The following is a 21538-nucleotide window of genomic DNA, read 5'->3' on the forward strand; positions in this document are numbered from 1 at the left end:
AACAAGTTCTTTTGCAAGTTAACAAGATTTTGGGGTGGTGGGGAAGAGTCACCTACCACAAGGCTTTTTWAAATAAAACACCTACAGTATTTGTTTTAGTAAATCCCCCTACAACAATTGCCATGTCTCAGTTAAAGCACAAATGAATGCTGTTCCTCACTGGCAACCAAAGAGTAAGGTTAAACAAGTTCCATTGCCTTGACTTTACTGTGGGCTGGAGAAAGACATGGTTATCATGAACCTGAGGTCTATAGGATTACATGAGAACTGCCCTTTCAAAAGACAAAAACGAAAGTATGCTATGAAAATTCAAGTCTGCTATTCATGTAAAATCCTTAAGTTTTACAATCTTATGCAAATCTTTAATGCCATTCTCCCCCCTCCCAAGCACTTTTCTCAGCTTATCAGTGTTTGATTCGTGCCTAATGTGATGCATTTTACTTCAGATGTCACACCTGTAACACCACAGACCGCAATGCCATATGTGTGAACTGCATTAAGAAGTGCCATCAAGGACATGATGTAGAATTCATTAGACATGATAGGTATGTTTCAAATGAATGTCACGCAATTTCAACAAAGTGATTTAGTTCTCCTGCTTAAAGTGGTCTCTTTTTTTGTAGGTTTTTCTGTGACTGTGGTGCTGGAACACTGTCTAATCCCTGTACRCTTGCTGGAGAACCTACACATGATACAGATACACTATATGACTCTGCTCCACCTATAGAATCTAATACATTGCAGCACAACTGAATTCCTTTCAGAAAGAATGTCCTGCCATTCTAATATCATAACTGTTAAAACTTTTTTTTGGGAGGAAGTTGTTATACTTGCCCATTTCTGCAGAAAGAGACTGTATTAAAGTGGATATGTGAGGTGTTGACACTATGGAGCTCAACCTACCAAAAAAGAAAGTGGCAATATGTTGACTCAGGATAACAGAACTGGGCGTTTTAGCATTACTGTGTAAACAAAGACTTTGAAGGGACAGAAGTGAAGAAAAATAAGCTGCAATTTTGTACAGATACCAACTTCTGAAAGCTGGTGTTTTTACAAGTAGCATTGAAACGCAGTCCAATTTGCAGTAGTACTATTCCGTAGACAAGCAGCATTCTTTGTTGCTGCCTTTATGGACATGGGTACCAATTGCTTTTGTAACATGGTTAAAAAAAAAAAAAAAAAGTGAGCTAGCACTTCTGCATTTCTTTTGATTTTTTAACATTTATTCAGATTGAGAAATATGATTTTAATGCTTTAATCTCATGTAGTTTGTTTCTAATTTCAAGCAAAAAAAAATCTTATTGTACTTGAATGTGTCCTGTTTTGTTAGCACACCTAGACTTGCTGTAACTGTACTCATGTCCCAGTATGTACGTTCTTTCTATGAAAGAGAAAACACTAATCTTAAATTATATCCAGCAATTTTTCTGGTGTCTTCTGAAGTTAGAATAATCTCCTTCCCTGCCCCAGCAATAGTCTGTACTCAAACCACCCTAACAAAAAAAGCGAGTGTTTTAATGAGACTTCCTAGACTATAATGCACTATAAAACAAAGTACCCATGTAACTAAGTTTTGTGAATGAAATTTTACTATGTTTTAAAGTACACAGTAGAAAGTCTCCTCAAAACAGTCTTGTATTTTACTCTGTTCATAGTTTTTTTTGAACAGTCTGGACATTGCTGTGATTTCCAGCAGGTTATGTAAGTAATTTCCTGCTCTAATGAAACTGAGACAAGTATATATACAGCCCTATACAGTTTCATAGCTTTTTTTCCATTTATGTGTATTGGTGACAGTGGGTAATCAACAGCCTGAAAGTGTATGCATGTACCATAACATCTAGACTTAATATATTGTGGAGTACTCAATAACCATTATGTAGAGGGTAGGTAAGAATTAAAAGGGTTTAATTTCCTAGGAAAGACAAATGGAAAAATGGTCATTTTTAAAAAATAAAGTTTATTAGATCATAATGTTGTCTCATACCACCTCTTTGAGAAACCGCCACTACAAATAACAGCATTGTTTTTAAAGATGAYTGATCATAGTGGTAAGTTTCTGAACAGCGTTATCATCACTCGTTGCATCATCTACCACCAAGCAGAGATACCTATGGAGAATAATGAATTCATTTTACCAAACATGGACACAAAGGAGCCTAGAGTAAACTTMTAAAGTTACACAAGTATGAGGAAGTACACATGTCACTTTGTGTGCCATCTTAAAGAAGGCTGCTGTCAGCCCTTAGTGCCTCATGCAAAGGCAGCTAAATCATGCTCCAGTACTGTGACCCTGTCCAGCACCTATGCAAGTTACACACTCTCCTTAGTCCTGGAGACAAGCACAAGGACCCAGACTTAAAATACATTACTCACCTCTATTCCCACCTCCCTGTCAGTCTGACTTCACTACTTGCCTCCCTCAAGGCCTGTGAAGGACACCTGATACTCACAACAGTAGCTTCTATCCTCCCTTCCTCCTTGAGACTTAGCTCCAAAGTGAAAGCCCCTGCCCATATTTTAAAATGACTGCATACTAAATTGTTTGTAATTAAACGAAAAACAAATATCAAAGCCTTACCTAAATATTCTCAGTGAAATTGTCATTTTTTCAAACTCTTTTGCTTTTCTGTGCCCCTTCTGAACAACCTCATCTGGAATATTAGCAAGTTTTGCTGCATTGAAGCCATAGCTTTTTGGACATACTCCTTCRACGAATTTGTACAGGAATGTAATAGTTTCCTGGCTTGGATCTTCACTCTCATTTTCAACCATACATGCCTAGAAAAAACAAGTTACCACAAGTTAGTATATGCTAGACTACAGAATACATGAAACACACCTTTTCTTAGGACATCTTTGTAACTATAGGCAGAAGACTGGAGAAAACATGCACGTCATGAGATCTGCTAGCTCTGAGAGGGGGGAAAACATTACCATGGTGCTCTCAATGCATGTATTGCAGCTTATACGTACCATGTGACCAAGGCGCACAGCAGCACTGTGTGAATAATCCTCTACTAGTGAATGGTAATGTGTGGAAAACAAAGTTCGACACTTGATTTTCTCTGCAAGTTCTTTAACAACTGCACTCGCGATAGCTGTTCCATCAAAAGTAGCTGTGCCTCTACCTGGAGGAGAAATTTGAAAAGAATGTAAGTGGTAGTAAAATCAATTAAATCCATATTTTACTTACTACTAAAAAGAGACCCTCCCCAAGTGCAAAGATTAACACATACAAGCAAAGATGCTTTTCTGAAAACACCTGCCAAATACAATTCATTGCTTCCCATGTATCAATTCATTTTGTTAGTCAGTCTTCCACAGAGCAAGGCAATGGAAAAACAGTAATGATGGGTAAGAGCCACCAGGATTTGTGTAAAGTGGCTAGGTATTTTGTCCCACAACAATCACGTTCTCTTCCACACTGCATAGAAGAACCATTTCTGCTCTCTTGAGGCTTGCTACTGGCTTGGTCAAGGTCTGCTGCAAGTGATCATGCAAAGGACATTGTGGGAAAACAGAGCTAGAAATAGGCTAATAATGATTGCTGGAGGTGTGCTGTATTAGTTCCTGGGACACCTAAAAACACATCTTTCTTTTAGGAAGATAATTACATTGGTATTAACTAGTTAGTTAGCACCACTATGCTAAAACCACCTCTGTGTATTCAGTCATAGGTTAGACAGTCGTAACAGCCTTGCAGCTAGTCTTTACTCATCTTAGATTTACTTTCAGTCCATTACAGAACAGACTAATTACCTAGTTCATCCACAAGAACAAGGGAATGTTCTGTTGCATGCTGGAGTATGCTGGAAGTCTCGCTCAACTCAACAAAGAAGGTACTTTCACCTTAAAGACAAAACAACAYGAAACAGTCAAAATTCTTGGAAAACACAACTAAAATCCTACTTAATCTGCACTGGAGTTGACATGAGAAAGGTGGGGCTCTATCAGCTAGAAAAAGTATATTCCGGTTCCTAAGGAATAGAGACAAGTTCAGTTGAGTAAATAAAAGTGGAGAAATACAGCAGCCTAAAAGCTAATAGCACCGGTTAGAGGTACCAGCTGGACAAAAGAGAAGGGGCACAAAGAAAACAAGATGTAGGAGAACCTTTTGACTCTTCACAGTCTTACACGCAGGCTGAAGGTGCATGTGACTTTTCTACATGAAAAGGCAAGCAGAAACCCTTAAAAATGACTTAAGAAACTAGGCTTGCTGCTTTGGTTTTTGATGTCACCAATTAAATGACTTGTTCAAACAGGTAAACATCTATACTCAAACATACCTTTGTGGAGTGAAGTCTACAAAAACAATGCCTCTGCTAAAAACTGAACAACTGACAGAAGTTCCAGCAACCCAGACAACACACAATGCTAGGCTTAAAATTCTTTTCAGCAGATTGGAAGCAGAAGTACACGCAGAACTATTTAGACCCTAGCATACGATAAATCCAAGGATATGAGATCCAGATTTACCTCTGTAGGGTTTAATTGAAATAATCACATTCAACGGCAAGTCGAAGATGACAAGTGTTTACTGACGGTACTCATTTGGTTAAAATTCTAATTATAACCCACYCTGCTGTGCTCCAATACAAATTTCTCACATGGATTATTTAAATGGTGTGTAGCAATCTTGATTTTCTGTATCAGCAGAGAGCAAAATTTGCTGATTTATTTAACAAAAGTTCAGGGTTTTCATGTTTTTTAACCATGCATTTTTGGGGGAGGGGAAAATAATCCTTCATTTATTCACTTTAGAAATAAAAATCCTAGAATTACACATGCAATTTTAAAATTCTATTACTTAAAAGTTACTTCTTCATATAAGTCCTATTGACATCCATTATTAAATGACTGCCACAAAACAACTTTCATTGTGCTTTCATTTCTACTCACACTGTAGAAACTACTGTGACAAAACTAAGACTTCAAAGCTAGCTTTTTTGTGCAGTGCTTATTTAACTTCACAGGGAAATATTAAGATGCTTCTACACATCTATGAAAGACGAAAGGATAGCTCATAGAAAAAAACGTAAAACACTACAAGTTTTCTACATCACTATTGCTAAAAATGCATTTTTCTTTCCTGCCATAAGCACACTTCTATTTTCAAGATTTCTTGTCCTACTGAAATTAAACAAAAATGAAAAATAGCTGGGCCAAAAAGCCTTAATAAATTCTCTACCTGCAAAGGAAAAAAAAGAAAAAAAAMCACTTACTTTGGGAGGAGCACAAATTTTGCTTCGTTTCTTTTAATTAAGATCTGCAACAGAATATGACTGAGGAACATTATTTGTTTAATCCTCAAGAAACATAAGAAACTGTACACAGTTACAGACTTGCAGCATTTAATCTTGAAATGTTGAGGCTTTTCAGCTTTCCTCCCTCCCCATTTCTGAATAGCAAGTTATAGAAAGAAATTCAGTAATCTACAGTATTAACTGCATGCTTTCTGTAGACAAGACTTAGAAAGAGGCAATATATCTGTTCAAATGAAAAAAGTCTTAGGTGGATTGAACTCACTTTCCTAGCTAGTTTTATTTTGTATGGTTTCACTGCTAGTGTGCTAAGTTCCACTCAGTTTCTTAGACTGCCTTTTCATTCTAAAGGAATAGCAGACAAGGTTGTATTACTGAAAGTACTAGAAATTCTTTAGACTTATCCCCAGAAAGACTTTGGGATCAAAAAGGATACAAAACATAAGCTTACCACAATATAAACATGCAGAAAATAGATCAGTGGAGCCCAGCAAGATCCAGCATAGCTAGAACTCCATACTGTCACAACACATAGGAAAGCGTTCTTCCTAAAATGGTTTGAATTTTAAGTTGAAGAGGTCCACCTCACTTCTCAAAAAGGGTCTGACCTTGTTTAATCTAGCTCTATTATTTTTATTTACTTCCTCTAATCCTAAGAAAATTCTGATTAACATTTTCTCTTGGAAAAATAAACAAATTTCCTCTTAGCAGCAGACCTTAGAATCCACTGGAATCAATGTGGTTCTCAAAACCTTTGCTGCCACAGGTAACCTCGGCGGATTCTGTATCCTGCATGGGCAACCCTTTACAGAACTCCCATTTGACCGATTCCTACTAGATCCAGAATACAGATTAAAAGTCTATCTGCAGGAACTACAGTAACAATCTGTAAAGTGTCAAGAAGCACAAGATCTTTTGTCACAGAAGAAATACGCCATGTTCTGCCTTTCYTCTCTGTGAAAGGCATCATCCATCCAGCATCTTTGTGAGAGCRAAAGAAAACATGCTTAAGATTCATACTGAAACAAGTCCATCACCTCAAATAACTCCATACTAATGCAGAACGTAAAGTCAGTTCAAGAAAGACAAATGCATCTCCACCTAACAAGTAGGCACTGTAGAGTGAAAGTTCAGTGGAGCAGGTTTTGAGAAGCATCTGCATCAGTGGAGCAGGTTTTGAGAAGCATCTGCATCAGCTCTGACGGAAGGCTACAGCTTTTTTTCCATTACTTCCTTGCAGCCTACTGGCATGGAGATTTTAAGCAGTATCTCAATGATAGTCATTTAAAGATGAAAATATCTCATAGAGGAAGAAAAGCAAACTCCTATTGGGATATGCAGCCACTACTATTTTCTACTGAAAACATTTCTTKCCAAATTCCTTATGTGTAACAACGTCAATACACTAACTCCTTTCATATTCACTGACCCATATTATTTCATATGAAGATCACAGAAAATTTGTGCCCTCCTTAAATGAGTTATATTACTTCTATTACCACAAAAATACTCATTTCCTCTAGCCCCATGACATACTGCATACCACTAGAAGCAGCCTTTCCCATTCTAGCTGTTGTATCACCCTCAACTTTTATCATCCTCTCTGTGGAAGAAACGAAAYGTTCCCAGCAGTGACAGCTACTTCTTCCAAGACAGGCTTGCCTTTCTCTTCATCTGAAGAAACTAGACTTCAGATACAAGGAAGGCATTCTGATTGAAACAAAGGACATTCTGTCCTTGACAGAAGGTAGAAAAACATCTCCTCTGAAACAGATACCTGAATATCACTTTTCTATTCAAGAACATTTGAAAAAAAAAAAAAAAAAAGAGATGCCCATGTAAGTAGAACAATAATCAACTGTACAAAATCCAAGAAGATACGGCTCAGTTTTGTATCCAGTTGTAAGGCAGGCCTTAACATTAAGGTCACTAAAAACTGATCCTCAGTGTCCATTAAAAATAATGGAAGACAAGCATATTAAACAGATAAGCCTAACTACAGCCCTACTTCTGCTCTGCAGCTCACAACCCTCAATTCTCCAACAGGAGACAGAAGAATTAGTTGCCTAACTCATAATAAAAAATACAAGACTACCCCTTCGCAGTTTGCCACTCAAAGCACAAAGGAAGCATCCAAAGTGCACAGAGAGAAGGAACTCACTCCTTGGTTGTTAAAAGCACTTTAAACGGTTGGACTTACCTGACATAATTCTGTCTGAGGCACCCAGTCTTGTAAATACTCTGTCAATAGGTGTAAGCCTGCAGACTTCAGCAGGTACATAACATCCCAACTGAGCCATTATAGCCAAGAGACCAGCCTGAAAATCAAACATTAATGATTATGTGCATGGAGTTTCAGTTCCACACAGAGAACAGAGGAATTAAACTATATCTCCCCTAAACAAAAGCTGGAATACACAGAACTTCCTAAATTTTAATAGCTCCAAGCTACAGTATCATAATCTCAAGTAGAATTAAACTATTCTGAAAACCTTTGAAACACAAGTTATTACAACCAAGTATTGTTTATAAAGCAATGTTTTCCATGTAGCCCCCTAACCTCTTCTTTTCATCTTGTTCAACATGCAGAAGCATCTTTTGCAAAGTGAGCCAAAATCACAGATAAGACTACTCAAGAAAGATAAAAGCTACTCTATCACTTTTTCCAATCACCTCTTATAAAACAGTAATAAAATTTACTCCTCACCAAATTAAGTGCAAATAGACATCTACTATTTAAACCTATAGGACATTTTCTACCAGATTATATTTTTTCTTTAGCCACRCTGTTGCTGCATATCCTGAAAGCCACTGTTGGGTTCTCCTTCGAAGTTAAGAAGGTTTAGTCATTTAATTCCCTTACGTAACATACACAGGTACTCTAGAGCGTGACTATCTACATAAGAWGACAATCACCTGTCGCATAAGTGTAGATTTGCCACCCATATTTGGGCCAGTTACTAACACACAGGAAGCTTCACTACTACTATCTTCATCTTTGCAGCCTATCATGATGTCATTAGGAATAAAATCATCTCCAAAAAAAGTTTTTGTAATACATGGATGGCGTGAATTTTTAAGTTCCAGGAATGGAGGAGTACTATCCACGGGCAGCAAAATTATAGGTCGGCACAGTGGTCCATCACCATCTTGACTGTAGCTAGCAAGGGACATCAGGACATCTATAAAATAAGGAAAATCCAGTTAAGTCATGCTTTATTTTTCTTTGTTCATTCATTTGCATTTACTCATTGACAGAATTTTRGGGAACACAACTCTTCATTTTCCTGTGAAGTACAATACCCTAGAAGTACACCAGGCAGTACAAGTAAGAGCTGAAGACAGTCATAACTCCTTTCCTCATTTCTTCAAGATTTATATCGACAACAAATTACAAAATAATTCCCTCTAGTTCTCAGCTTAGAAGTCTTCAACATCTGCATCATTTCAGTTAGAAAGCCAATACTCATTTTTATATACTTGACTTGTAAAAAGGCTAATTTTCCTTTGTTGGTTTTTGATTTGGTGACTAAGTGATGATGAAATCTGCTTCCAAGACAGTGAATTACTTTGTTAAGAACCATAATACTGGCAGAAAGTTGTCAGAATAATAGTTAAAAAAAAAAAAAAGTTGTCTTAGCAGAAGGCAGAAACAAAATCCCACTCAGCACAGCTCTYGAGGCTCTAAAACCTGTTTTTGAGTAGCATGTACCTATAAAATAAGACCATTTAGGCCATTTTAATGACTTTAAGCATTGCAGTTACTACAGTTGTGAAACAGGCTTGAAATCTCRCTCTCTCTTGACTTTAACTATTTACCCTGACACTGAGGGCTACTCTGATTTCTTCCTATCCCTCCCAATCCAAAGAACTGGCTCCCAGAGTATGCTCACTGCCTGTCTGTCCTCCTTCTTCTGCCACAGTGGGATTTAAAGAGTTCTTTCACCTTCCCCTAGAGCAAAGGCATCCCACAATGCCTCATGCTAACAGCAAATTCACAGTACAATAGAAACAGTACATCAGTTCAGAAAATATGTAAAGGGTATACAGCAGACTGTTCTTTCCCAGAACCTTAAGGAAGATTTGGGTAAGTAAATCTATTACACTGTTTCCTTTAGGGTAATGAAAATGACTACTATTTTTACTTTTAAGGGCCACTGAAAAAACAGTGTCCTCAAAGGGAAAGCAGAACGACTAGCTGGTTAGATTTTTCTACCCTCATCTGCATCACAGTTTTCATTTAATGAGAAGCTACTGAGCTACAAATAAAATCCTAAATGCAGTGAGAGACCAACCACTCTACATTAAACTGTGAGAAATGTTTAAATGGTCACATGCACAGCCACAATCTCACAACAGGAATGAAGAAAGAGCTTGCAAATGTCATACTGCAGTACTCCATCTGTTACAGCCTGTTTCCATTCYGATAGTAAATGGCAGAACTGTTAAATTTTAACAGTAACACTATTACTATTACACCCAGAGGCTTTAAACTACAAATTAAAAGCTTGACATGAGCCTCTTCTGCTTGTACTGAGCAGATTTCACCATTTACTGTGTAAAAGTATTTTTACTAGTGGTCAAAACTAAARGAAAACCCCTTACCTAACACAGCAATGCATTCTACTGCTGTCTGCCAGTCTTTGTTATTTTTATCAAAGTTGTAAAACAAACGCCTCATACAGTCTTTTAGTGCTGCATCTCTCCTTTCTTCAGCATTAACCATGGCAGCCAGCATCTTCTCAATCTCCTTTGTCCAGTAACGTTTATATCCCTTCCTGGTTGACTTCAACTCATATTCCTCAGGCAAATTAYGTGATATCGCACTTTCTGGTATTTCTATTTGGTATCGATTTTTGCCTGCCCCCCAGTACATCATGGATTTGAATCCAAGCAGTTTGCGTTGTTTATCTAGATACTCATGAAGATCTTCCTCTACAGCTTTAATATCCTGTAGTGCTTTATCATATTCGGGGTCAAAGCCTGTCTTTGGAGTAATCACTCCTGTCTTTCGAGCCTGGTTATGATCAAAAGCAGTATCCCACCTCTTAAGTTCTGCATTTAAGTCYGGAAAACGGCCCTCCGGATTTCTGGCTTTGTGGGTGACTAGCTGCTTGAGTACTCTAGATTTGAAGTCACTGGCAACTTCTTCCATGGTATCTACAATTTCATTCATTACTTTAAACCCCTCCAACGTAGACAAAAAATCAGCAATCTTTTTTTTGCTGTACTTGACTTCTTCATAAAAGATGGCCCTGCTGTCMGGATGGTTCTGACTTTTAAGTGGTGATCCAATACCGTGAATTTTGCTGAGTAGTCTTTCGAGGTCAGGAAGTTTCTTCAGGTGCTCACTGACTTCAGACACTTTATCAGGCACTGCCAGAAGGTCTTCAACAGCATCTAAACGATCRTTGATGGATTTAGGATTACAGAGAGGAGCACAGAGCCACTGTTTCAGGAGCCGCTTTCCAAATGGTGTGCAACATGAGTCAATCCTTTCCAACAAAGTACCTTCTGTGGTTCCATTAGTTCCATTCTGCAGGACTTCCAAGTTCATTAGGGTAACTCCATCCAGCACCATCCGCCGGTCAGTTTTGGCAAAGAAACTACTCCAACTTGTAGTTTTTGCAATATCAATATCCACAGGCACATACTCCTCAAAGTTTCCCAATGATAACAGCTCCTGATCAATCAAACATCTTTTGAGATAGAAGATACATCCCCCAAGAGCTGACAGAGCTAATTCACTATTCTCACCAGGAGTTAATCCCAGTGAATCACTCTCTGAAGTCATAAATTTGATTACAGAGGGCAGAGAAYATCCATTATCAGAGTTCTGTTTCTCCTTGAAATATTCTTCCTCAAGAAGAACTTTTAGTGTTTTAGATGCATTCCAGAACTGTGAACCAGAGATCAACCCTTCCTGAATACAAGAAACAAGCGAGCCTTTCAGTATCTTCTGTGTGTCCACAGAAAGGTTGCCTTTCTCAAACAGTACCTGCACAGGAGTGTAATGTGCTACTAAAGTTCTAAACCTCGAACAGTGCCGGTCATCTGAGAACTGGCCTATGTAAAACTTCCCTACTGACGTGTCAACAAAACAAACCCCATATACACGATGTCCAGAGGAGTCTTCTTTTTCTTTAATGCACAGAAGGTATTTGTTATGGTTCTCAGATGGATCACAATCCAGAACACTGTAAGTCTGAGTCCCTTTAGTAATAATTCTACATATTTCTCGGCGTACAACCTTGTCAAATTTTGTTGGGTGAGCCATTGATTTATAGCGTGCTTCCATCATTTCAGGGGTTTCTGTTTGCTCAACGCGGGCTACCTTGTAGCCCTTCTGTACTAGAACATCTGAAAATCTGCCAAACGCAGTTTCTGGAAAACCTGAATGGGCCCAAGTGCCTTTCATGAATATCAGGCCCAATTCATTCACAGCAGTGACTGCATCCATATGATACAACTCATAGAATTTTCCAACTTTGTAAAAAATCACAGCATCAAAGTTTTGACTTTTCAGCTGCCACCACCTCCGCATTCCTGGTGTACACTTGTTAAGATAGTCCTCAGGTACATAAAGAGTACACGGATCATAATCAGGATCACCTTGTCTTCTCCTGCGTGCATCTTTCCTTTTCCCTTCCTGCAGCCAGTCAAGCTTTTCATGTTCCCATACTGCAAAGCCACCAATTCCTCCACTGCAAGCATTTGATTCAAAACTTTCAGGTGCTGCAAAAGATGTTAGCTTAGATTTAGCTTCTAAAGAAACTACTGCTGCTCTTTTGGGTGTTTCAGAACATTCGTTTCCTAAGCTATTCCTTTTAGCAGGCTTGCTTGCATCTTTTCTCTTTCGCTTAGAAGGGACTTTAACGGGACTTTCTGCAATGCTCTCTGTGTCCATCTCTGTGTCAGTAGATTCATTTTCATCCACCCCACTACTAGCTTCCTCACTGCTTGTTGTTTCTTTCACATCAGGCTTGAACTCTACATCAGAACCATCCTGATCACTGTCAGAATCCAACACTCTTCTTCTTTTGGCTTTTACAGCGCTTCTCCCACTATTCACTACTCGTTTATTGGTCTTCACATCCTCCTCGCTATTGCAATCATCACTGTTGCCTGATGCACTTTCACTCATCTCCTGGAAAATAAATTATTTAACATATTAAAAATTCTGGCTACAAGATAAAAGCAAAATATCATAATTGCAAAAAGAAGTCTGAAAATTCAGTATAGTGCAGTAACTATGATGCTTAAAGCAGAAGACAGGAGAATCACAACCAACTCAATTTATCTTTACAAAATTTAGTCTTTTTCTGAACAGTTAATTGCTGCCTGCCAGTGGTGTAATTACCGTTCTTTGTATTCTTCACTGCATCATTCATAACTTGCCTAAGTGATGCTGATGAAGAAAACATTCAAGCAGGTATACGCTATATGAAATTCAGSACAAAGGAGAAATGTTTCTGTAAGCCAACTCTGTATTTTAAACCTTTTCCTACTGCCCTTTGTCAGAAACGTGACYAGTCACGGCAAACTTTCAGTGCTAGCATGAGAGGGCTTTGGCAGTGTTCCTTATTCTGAGGTCCATCTACAAACAGGACAATAAAGACTACAAACTTACAGTTACCCTCAAGAAGATCATGCTTGTCTAGTAGAAAGAAAGAAAACTGCACTCTTAGCATTTTCAACCTGTGATTTTAAGAATTCCCATGCCCATGCCTGTGCTGGAAGAGTGAAGGAGTGAAGGGAGTAAGAAGTGCTTATGTCCACCACACTGTTGCTGCCAATTTATGACGCTTAGAGTGACAGCTGGCCCTGGTGGCAATGTCACGGCTGGAGAAAACAGGTGAGTTAGGCTGACAGAGGAGGTAGTGCAAATCACTATCCCATCAGCAGTTTCCTCATACCACTCCCTTCTTAAGAAGTTTATTCCAATACATGTACTGATACTGAGATACTAATTGAATCATTCACAATACTGATAATAAAAAAAACCCTCCTTTTAATTACCCATCAAAAGGAACAAACAGTACAAGAATTTGTATTCAGTGCTACTTCACGAGGGGAGACCTGCCTCCAAAATCCAATCTAATGCCTTAAAATGAGCCCTCAAAAAGGAATTTCTACATTATTACAAATGAAAACTTCAGAGCCAAGCTAGGGGAACTCGGAATATGAACAGTAGATAGAGAAGATAAAGAGATGTACTAGAAAAAAAGCACTTCATGAGCAAAAAAATGGGTCAACAGGCCTGCTGGTGAGTGATCAATTAAGAGGGATAATACCTTTAGAGAAGTTAAGTAACTTCTCTGAAGCCAGTCTTTAAACAGGTACCAGAGGTATGAAGAGGTACTGGACTTCACCTTTCCTACTAGAAAAGATGGGATACCAGCATATTACCTGACAACACAGAGGTAGCACAGAAAAGACCAGAGGATATATGCATGCATGAGCTTAATAAAGAGCAGATGGGCAGTGTTTACTACGCCAGAGAATATTCCTTGTTTAGCTTCAAGAGATAACTTTTACACTTTTACACTCTTTCAGTATTTCTGAAAATGATAGTAAGAAAGAAAAACAATTTACCTCCATTTCTTCCTCCTCATCCTCCTCCTCCTCAGTGTCTGAAGGTTCATTGCAAACTGCCAGCTCAAGCCGCTTAGTTTTACCTTTACTCATTGCATCATCCGCTAGCATCATTGCTCTTCTAATTTCAGGTTTTGTACTATAAAACATACCTCCCTTCAGTGCCTCCCTACCTGATGAACCTGTAAAATCACAAATAGTTCATCAGAAACTGAAGTTAGCCTAGAGTTTAGCCAGTCCTTTAGTTCGCATTCATCCTTTATTCTTAAATAAGTGTATTCAGACTATAATTATCTAACTTTCCAAACGACCAGTCAGTCCAATCACATCAATTTAATATACTGACTCATCAAGCCTGAAAAACTATCACTAGAGAAAGTCTAAACACCCACAAATGAAATGTCTACCTAGTATATAAACACTTGAATTGCTTCTATTACGACAACTCATTAGAGCATCTAAATACTTCTAAGCTAAGCTCTAAACATTCTCTCTTACTATAGTTATTATTGAAAAGCGGTATTTTATACTGGAAGTGCAGAAGACCTGACTGAGATCGCATGGCTGTTCTAACAATGACAATCAAGTTCCAGCACAAAGTTATCCTCAAGCTCATGGGCATCCATCATCCATATTAGTAGATGGATTTTCCAAGTTAACAACTGGCTGTGCCGCTGGTGTTGGCAGCAGGGTTTTCGCTTCTATGATGCCGGGACCCTGTCTGAAGATTGACAACTGACGGGGAGAGATGAGATCCACCTCACTAAGCAGAGCACACGTGTCTTTACTGACAGGTTGGCCAGCGTAGTAAAGAGGGCTTTAAACTAGGATGGATGGGGGAAGGGGAGAGTTATAAAAACAGGGGAGTCAACAGACATGGCTCAAGTTGGGATGCCTCTAGCAGGCGCATGCAACCAGGGAAGTGCATATGAGACATAGCTGTGGGGGATCCTCTTGCACCCCTACTGGGAAACCTGCATGCACAACTACCTCGCTGAAATGCCTCTACAACTATGCACATAGCATGGGGAACGAACAGGAGGAACTGGAATCTGTGTGCTGTTGCAGGGTTGGATCTCATTGCAGTTACAGAGACATGGTGCGGATAGCCCACCTGACTGGAATGCTGTCATGGACTGTTATGTGCTTTCTCTTTTTCTTCTTTTCTTTTTTTAGGAAAGACAGTCCAGGCAGGCAAGGTGGTAGAGTTGCTCTTTATGGAAGAAAGCAACTAGAATATACTGAGCTCTGCCTAGGTGTGGATGAAGAGTTAGCCGAGAGCTTATTAAAAGGTAGACTAATATGGGGGGCACTGTTGTGAGTGTCTGCTACAGGCCACCTGACCAGGAAGAGGAAGTCGATGAGGCCTTCTACAGACAGCTGGAAGCAGCCTCACAATCACAGGCCCTAGTTCTCATGGGAGACTTCAACCACCCTGATATCTGCTGGAAGGACAACACAGCAAGGCACAAACAGTCCAGGCAGCTCCTACAGAGCATCAACGATAACTTTGTGACACAGGTGGTGGAGGAGGCAATGAGGAGGGGGGTCCTGCTGGGCACTGTACTAACCATCAAAGACAGACTGGTTGGACACATGAAGATTGGGAGCAGCCTTGGCTGCAGTGATCACGAGATGGAGGAGTTCAGTACCTGCATGAAAGGAATAAAGCAATAAGAAGGATCGCAACCCTGGACTTCAGGAGAGCGGACTTTGGCCTCTTCAGGGAACTCCTTGGAGCAATCCCACGGGTTAAGGCCCTAGACAGAAGGGGGATCCAGGAGTGCTGGTTAATATTCAAGCATCCCTTCTGCTAAGCACATCCCAAGGTACTGCCAAGGTACATCCCAAGGAGGAAAAAGTCCAGCAAAGGGGTAGGAGACCTGCACGGATGAGCAAGGTGCTCCTGGCAGAAGTGCAACAGAAGAAAGAAAGTACAGAGAATGTGGAAGAGGGGACAGGCCACTTGGGAGGATTATAAAAACGTGGTCAGAGTATGCAGGGATGCAGTGAGGAAGGCTGAAGCCTGTTTGGAATTAAATCTGGCAAGAGATGTAAAGGTCAATAAGAAGGGCTTCTTCAAATACATCAGTAGCAAGARGAAGACTAGGGAAAATGTGGGCCCGTGGCTGAATGGGGTAGGGGCCCTGGTGATGAGGGATACAGAGAAGCCAGMATTACTGGATACCTTCTTTGCGTCAGTCTTTGCTGCTAAGGGCAGCCCTCCAGAATCCCAGAGCCTGGAGACAAGAGAGAAAACCTGGAGAAAGGAAGACTCTCCTTTGGTTGGGGAGGATCAGGTTAGAGACCTTTTAGGCAAACTTGAGGTCCACAAATGCACGGGCCCCGATGGAATGCACCCACAAGTGCCGAGGGAGCTGGYGGATGTTGTTGCCAGGCCGCTCTCCATCATCTTTCAAAGGTCACGGAGAACACGAGAGGTGCCTGAGGACTGGAAGAAAGCCAATGTCACTCCAGTCTTCGAAAAGGGCAAGAAGGCRGACCCAGGAAATTACAGACCAGTCAGCCTCACCTCCATCCCTGGAAAGGTGATGGAACAGCTCATTCTGGATGTCATCTCCAAGCATATGGAGGAAAAGAAGGTGATCAGGAGTAGTCAGCATGGATTCACCAGGGGGAAATCATGCTTAACCAATCTGATAGCCATCTGTGATGGAGTCACTGGGTGGGAAGATCAGGGGAGAGCAGTGGACATTGTGTACCTTGACTTCAGCAAGGCTTCTGACACTGTCTCCCATAACATCCTCCTAGATAAGCTCAGGAAGCRTGGGTTAGACGAGCGGCCAGTGAAGTGGATTGAGAACTGGCCGAAAGGCAGAGCTCAGAGGGTCGTTATCAGTGGTGCGGAGTCTAGCTGGAGGTCTGTAGCTAGTGGAGTCCCCCAGGGCTCAGTACTGGGTCCAGTCTCATTCAGCTTATTCATCAATGGCCTGGACAAAGGGACAGAGTGCCTCCTCAGCAAGTTTCCTGATGATCTCAAGCTGGGAGGAGAGCCTGATACACCAGAGGGCTGTGCTGCCATTCAGAGAGACCTGGACAGGCTGGAGAGTTGGGCAGAGAGGAACCTCATGAGGTTCAACAAGGACAAGTGCATGGTCTTGCATCTAGAGAGGAATAACCTCATCCACCAGTACAAGCTGGGGGTTGACCTGCTGGAAAGCAGCTCTGCAGAGAAGGACCTGGGAGTCCTGGTGGACAAGTTAGCCATGAGCCAGCAATGCTTCCTTGTGGCCAGGAAGGCCAACGGTCTCCTGGGGTGCATTAGGAAGAGCGTTGCCAGTAGGTTGAGGGAGGTGATCCTGCCGCTCTACTCAGACCTGGGGAGGCCACCTCTTGAGTACTGCGTCCAGTTCTGGGCTCCCCAGTACAAGAGAGACATGGAGCTGCTGGAGAGAGTCCAGTGTAGGGCTATGAAGATGATCAGAGGGATGGAGCATCTGCCCTATGAGGGAAGGCTGCAAGAGCTGGGCCTGTTTCGCCTGGAGAAAAGACTGAGAGGGGATCTTATCAATGTGCACAAATACCTTAAGGGAGGGTATCAAGAGAATGGGGCTGGACTTTTTTCAGTTGTGCCAAGCAACAGGACAAGAGGCAATGGGCACAAACTGAACCACAGGAACTTCCACCTGAACATAAAGAAGAACTTCTTTCTTGTGAGGGTGACAGAGCACTGGAAGAGGTTGCCCAGAGAGCTGGTGCAGTCTCCTTCTCCAGAGGTACTTAAACCTGTCCAAACACCATCCTGTGCAACATGCTCTAGATGACCCTGCTTGAGCAGAGGACTTGGACTAGGTGATCTCCAGAGGTCCCTTCCAACCTCAACCATTCTATGGTAACATATACCTCCAGGCTGAAGCTCTCTTGGCCATTTTAACCTGCTCCTGTAAGTGCAGCACAGCTTCCAAGACCAATACTGACCTACTAGCCTTCACCTTCAAACATCAGTTGCTCATCAGTCATGCTGTCAATTTACCCTGATCTGGCAGGGTATCAAGCAAAGCCTATAACTGACAGCCCCACCATTTCCTCTTCCTCTCTAATATCCCTTCTCCACCATAGTTCTTCCTCCTGCTGCCTGTTAATAGAGACAAAAACACAGACAACCAACCTACAGATTGATTTCTAGAAAGAATCATCAAAGAGGCTGAGATTCATCTTAATGCTATGCTTGACAAATAAATGGTATAACATATTATATACTCGGCTGCAGGGAGAAAAAGAAGGGAGAGATACTAACATAGATGTGGCAGAATGATTCCTATTGCTCTTACAGGTTTAGCAGTCTGCAAATGAAAATAGGATCTTCTTGAATAGGCCCTTAGGCCTGTTCTTGTGAATCATTTCATAGGCTTAAGCTTCAACTCTAAGTTAACAGTAGACAACAAGTTGTTAATTTGTAGTAGGGCCAAATATTTCAGAAATAGGCCAAACAAAATTCTTTCTGGTCTTACTTTCTTTGAGGTTGCAGTAGCAAACTATAGAATTAAAAGTAGTTGCTTCTACAACACAAATGCAAGACAGTAACAAATCAAATCTCCATTTTAATGTTTTGCAAATATAGTGAGACAATAATCTAAAAATATTTTGCATTTAATATTGACAGTTTAATAGCGACAGGAAGAAATCTCACCACATAGTTGAACTGCACACACTGGTATGCAACAGCTGCATATTGACAGCTAACCTATACATAACACTGTGTATCTTGCAGGTCTGACTGTATAGCCCTGTGCTGTATTTATTCACAGTAACAAACAATAAAAGAATACATGAAACTTTTCCACTTATCCACTTTTATCCAAAGAGACTCCAACATTTTTATTTTGTGTAAATGTATTTTTAAATATTTATTTAAAAGCAAAGAATGTATTTTAAATATTTTTACTCTGTTTTGCATTAATCACACATCTTGTAGACAGACCAATGTTTCTTAAATATCTCGAGCATTTCTTATTTTTCTGTGATTTTCTTTTGGTAAACAGTTCTTGTCTCCTTACCTATATTTGCTTTTGGGTATAAACTGTAAACTGCTAAAAATATATTTCATTCTTATAAAAAACCTTCAGGAAGGATATATAGAATCTATGGACAAATTCATATTAAATTATGCTAATACTATGGCACTAATATTGTCATTTTAATTTAACTGCGGCTTTAAAGCACAATACACTTATGTTTAATAAACAAAAACACCTTCCCTTCCTCCCTCTCCCCACAAAGGATAACTCTGAAATCATATTAGAAGGAATCCTGACTCTTAAAAGGCAAGAAGGTGTTGAAATCCAAAATTGTCTCACTAAGCTGACATGCAAATCCTACAGTCTACCAAAACCACTGTATTATACCTGAAGTATATGTTTGGCAAACAAAGACATACACATCAATGATTTAAAGATTTCAGCAATAGTAGAAAAATAAAACAAAGGAAAAACATTATAACTGTTACTAAAGTAAGATTATTATGCAAAATGCTGTTTTATTTCTTTTCTTTAATTTTACATTAGACAAGTGATCTCTCCAATAAGGCAAACACCAACTCTGGTTTGCAACTACTACTCCTATCCCAACACTCAAATTATACATTTTTACTAACAAAACCGTACTTCAGCTATTCAAAAAAAGTAACACCACAGTCCAACTATTTTCAGTTACTAAACAACATCCTGTGTCTAATCTTTTGATTCTGAATAAATTGCAATTCTCAAATACCTGCTTAAAAACTGAGCTTGACATTCTCAGTATTTTCAGGGATAATATCTGAGATACTGGATTATTGTTTTAGATTGTCTGTATATATATGGGAGAAAAAAAGGAAAAAAAACTTAAAAATAAGCAATTTCTAATTTTGCATTTTAATCTAACAAACGGAGCACTTGGTGTTTTGTGTTCAAAGAACTGAATAACATGAACACACCTGTAACCTGTACACCTGTAACTTGTTTTCTCCAACTTACAAAGTAGGAAACATGCCTTCTAGCTCAGGACTAACCTTGGTTTTGCTGCTTATTTGCTATGGAGAATATTATATCCTACATTCCTTACTCATGCATCCAAAGCAAGTGGCATACTTTCCTTTCTAAATATTTCATTCAGATTTCTTACCTTTATATGGCTTCATGTATTTAATACTGACCCAGCCCCTTGTGGGACTGTCATCAAAAAACTGTACATGGATACGAGCAGATTTCCCTTTTCCTCTGACTATTGTTCCTTCAGTTGGGTGGTTGTATACGAGACATGGCCACCAAGGGTAACCTTCCATCTTGGCCCAAACTAAGTCACCAGGTGAAAAATCACAGGACACACTGCAAAAGCAACACATGTATTATTTAAGTAACATTCAACATTTTAAATAGCCTCAGTCTACTAATCTCCTCACAAATTCAACTGCATGCTGCTTCTGAGCAGCTTGCCCACCAAAGGTCTTGAATGCTCTTAAGTGGTATGACCTGAATTATATGGTCTTTTCCTAGAACCATTAAGTCTTCTTTTAAAACTACTTTTCTGGTTTGCTCCCCCAAGTTCTGGTGAACCCTTGTAATGACAGAGGTTTATATTCCATATGTAATCAAACTCTTACTGGATTTCTTAGGAAGGGGAGAGAGTAACTGAGCCCAACTAGATATTTTAGCTAAAAGAGAAAGATAGTAGACCATATATTATGAGTGATCAGCCCTCATAACTAAGACAAACTTTCCCACAGGCAGTGGAATCTAAAGGAAACTGTAWGGCTTTCAAAAAAACCCCTTAACCTACCATCTCCTCCCCCTCAAAACAAAACAAACCTGCCAACATAAACTATCGTTATTGCAAAGCACATGGCTGAGCTTTTGGCAGCTCTCTCATCTTCTGCAAGATACCAACAYAGCCATAATCTAGTGCCGATAAATGGAGATTTTCTTACAGCTTGTACCCAAGCAAACAGCAACATTCAGTTAGTGGAGAATCTGGATTTTACTACTGATTCTACAAGCCAGAGAAGAAAAATCACAYGCAACACAGAAAACGTACTTCGAAACGATAAAAACTAAAACAAACAGTTATTCCCTCTCCCTGAGGAGGGCCGCTTTCCCACCGCAGCACTACCTATCCCCCCAGACCTCCGCTCCGGACTGCCGTTATCCCAAGCCCGCTGCGTTACCGAGTTACGCACTGGAACTCCAGCAAGGAGAAAAAGGAGGACACGCGCATTTCCCGGGGATTTAGCTAACGAGCACCTTGCCCTGAACCGTAAAAAAATCCGGACAGCAGCAACAGCGACACGGCTACAAACTAGAGCATCCCCACCCCACCCAAAAAAAAAAAAAAAAAAAAAAAAAAAAAAAAACACTCCCGAAAACGGGCTCCTCGCGCGGTTTAGGGTCTCAGCCGACAAGGGCGGCTCCGGAGCGGGAGCCGGCGGCTTACAGGCACCGCCGCCGCGGCAGCAAGGCGGGACAGCAGCATCCCGTCAGCTGCCACCGCCGGCAATGGCCTCCCCGCGCCCCCCCCGCCCGCTCCGTCCCGTCCCCTGCCGCCGCCGCCCGCGCTCCCGGCCCCCGCCGGTTACCCGGGGGCCTGGRCGGCCGCTCCGTCCCCTCCGCCTTTCTCCGCCGCCTCCTTGCGCCGGGTCGCGGGTCTGCCTGCCGCGCCAGCGCAGCTCGCGGCCGCATCGCGCC

The 21538-nt window shown here is 40.6% G+C and overlaps 2 protein-coding genes across 3 annotated transcripts in view; one reads left to right on the forward strand and one right to left on the reverse strand.

The window, feature by feature from the left end:
* FBXO11 (F-box protein 11) overlaps positions 1 to 1974 on the forward strand; it is a 74061-nt gene extending 72087 nt beyond the window's left edge. For both annotated transcript variants that reach the window (XM_085325795.1, XM_085325796.1), the window contains exons 22-23: positions 447 to 545; positions 624 to 1974. In XM_085325795.1, coding sequence (XP_085181921.1) covers positions 447 to 545; positions 624 to 753 — 229 coding nt within the window. In that variant the 3' untranslated portion in view covers positions 754 to 1974. The remainder of the gene's footprint in view (positions 1 to 446; positions 546 to 623) is intronic.
* Positions 1941 to 21511, reverse strand: MSH6 (mutS homolog 6). Its single transcript, XM_085325794.1, has 10 exons — positions 21430 to 21511; positions 19983 to 20185; positions 13860 to 14041; positions 9870 to 12411; positions 8181 to 8446; positions 7465 to 7582; positions 3763 to 3852; positions 2977 to 3131; positions 2582 to 2781; positions 1941 to 2111 (listed from the first exon to the last, which is right to left on the reverse strand). The coding sequence occupies exons 2-10, from the start codon at positions 20140 to 20142 to the stop codon at positions 2030 to 2032; spliced, it is 3795 nt and encodes a 1264-aa protein (XP_085181920.1). The 5' UTR covers positions 20143 to 20185; positions 21430 to 21511; the 3' UTR covers positions 1941 to 2029.
* Positions 21512 to 21538: the final 27 nt, after the last annotated feature.

The sequence above is a fragment of the Rhea americana genome, unplaced genomic scaffold (genome assembly GCF_003343005.1).
Source record: "Rhea americana isolate MKP2758 unplaced genomic scaffold, rheAme1 scaffold_123, whole genome shotgun sequence".
Lineage (NCBI taxonomy): Eukaryota > Metazoa > Chordata > Aves > Rheiformes > Rheidae > Rhea > Rhea americana.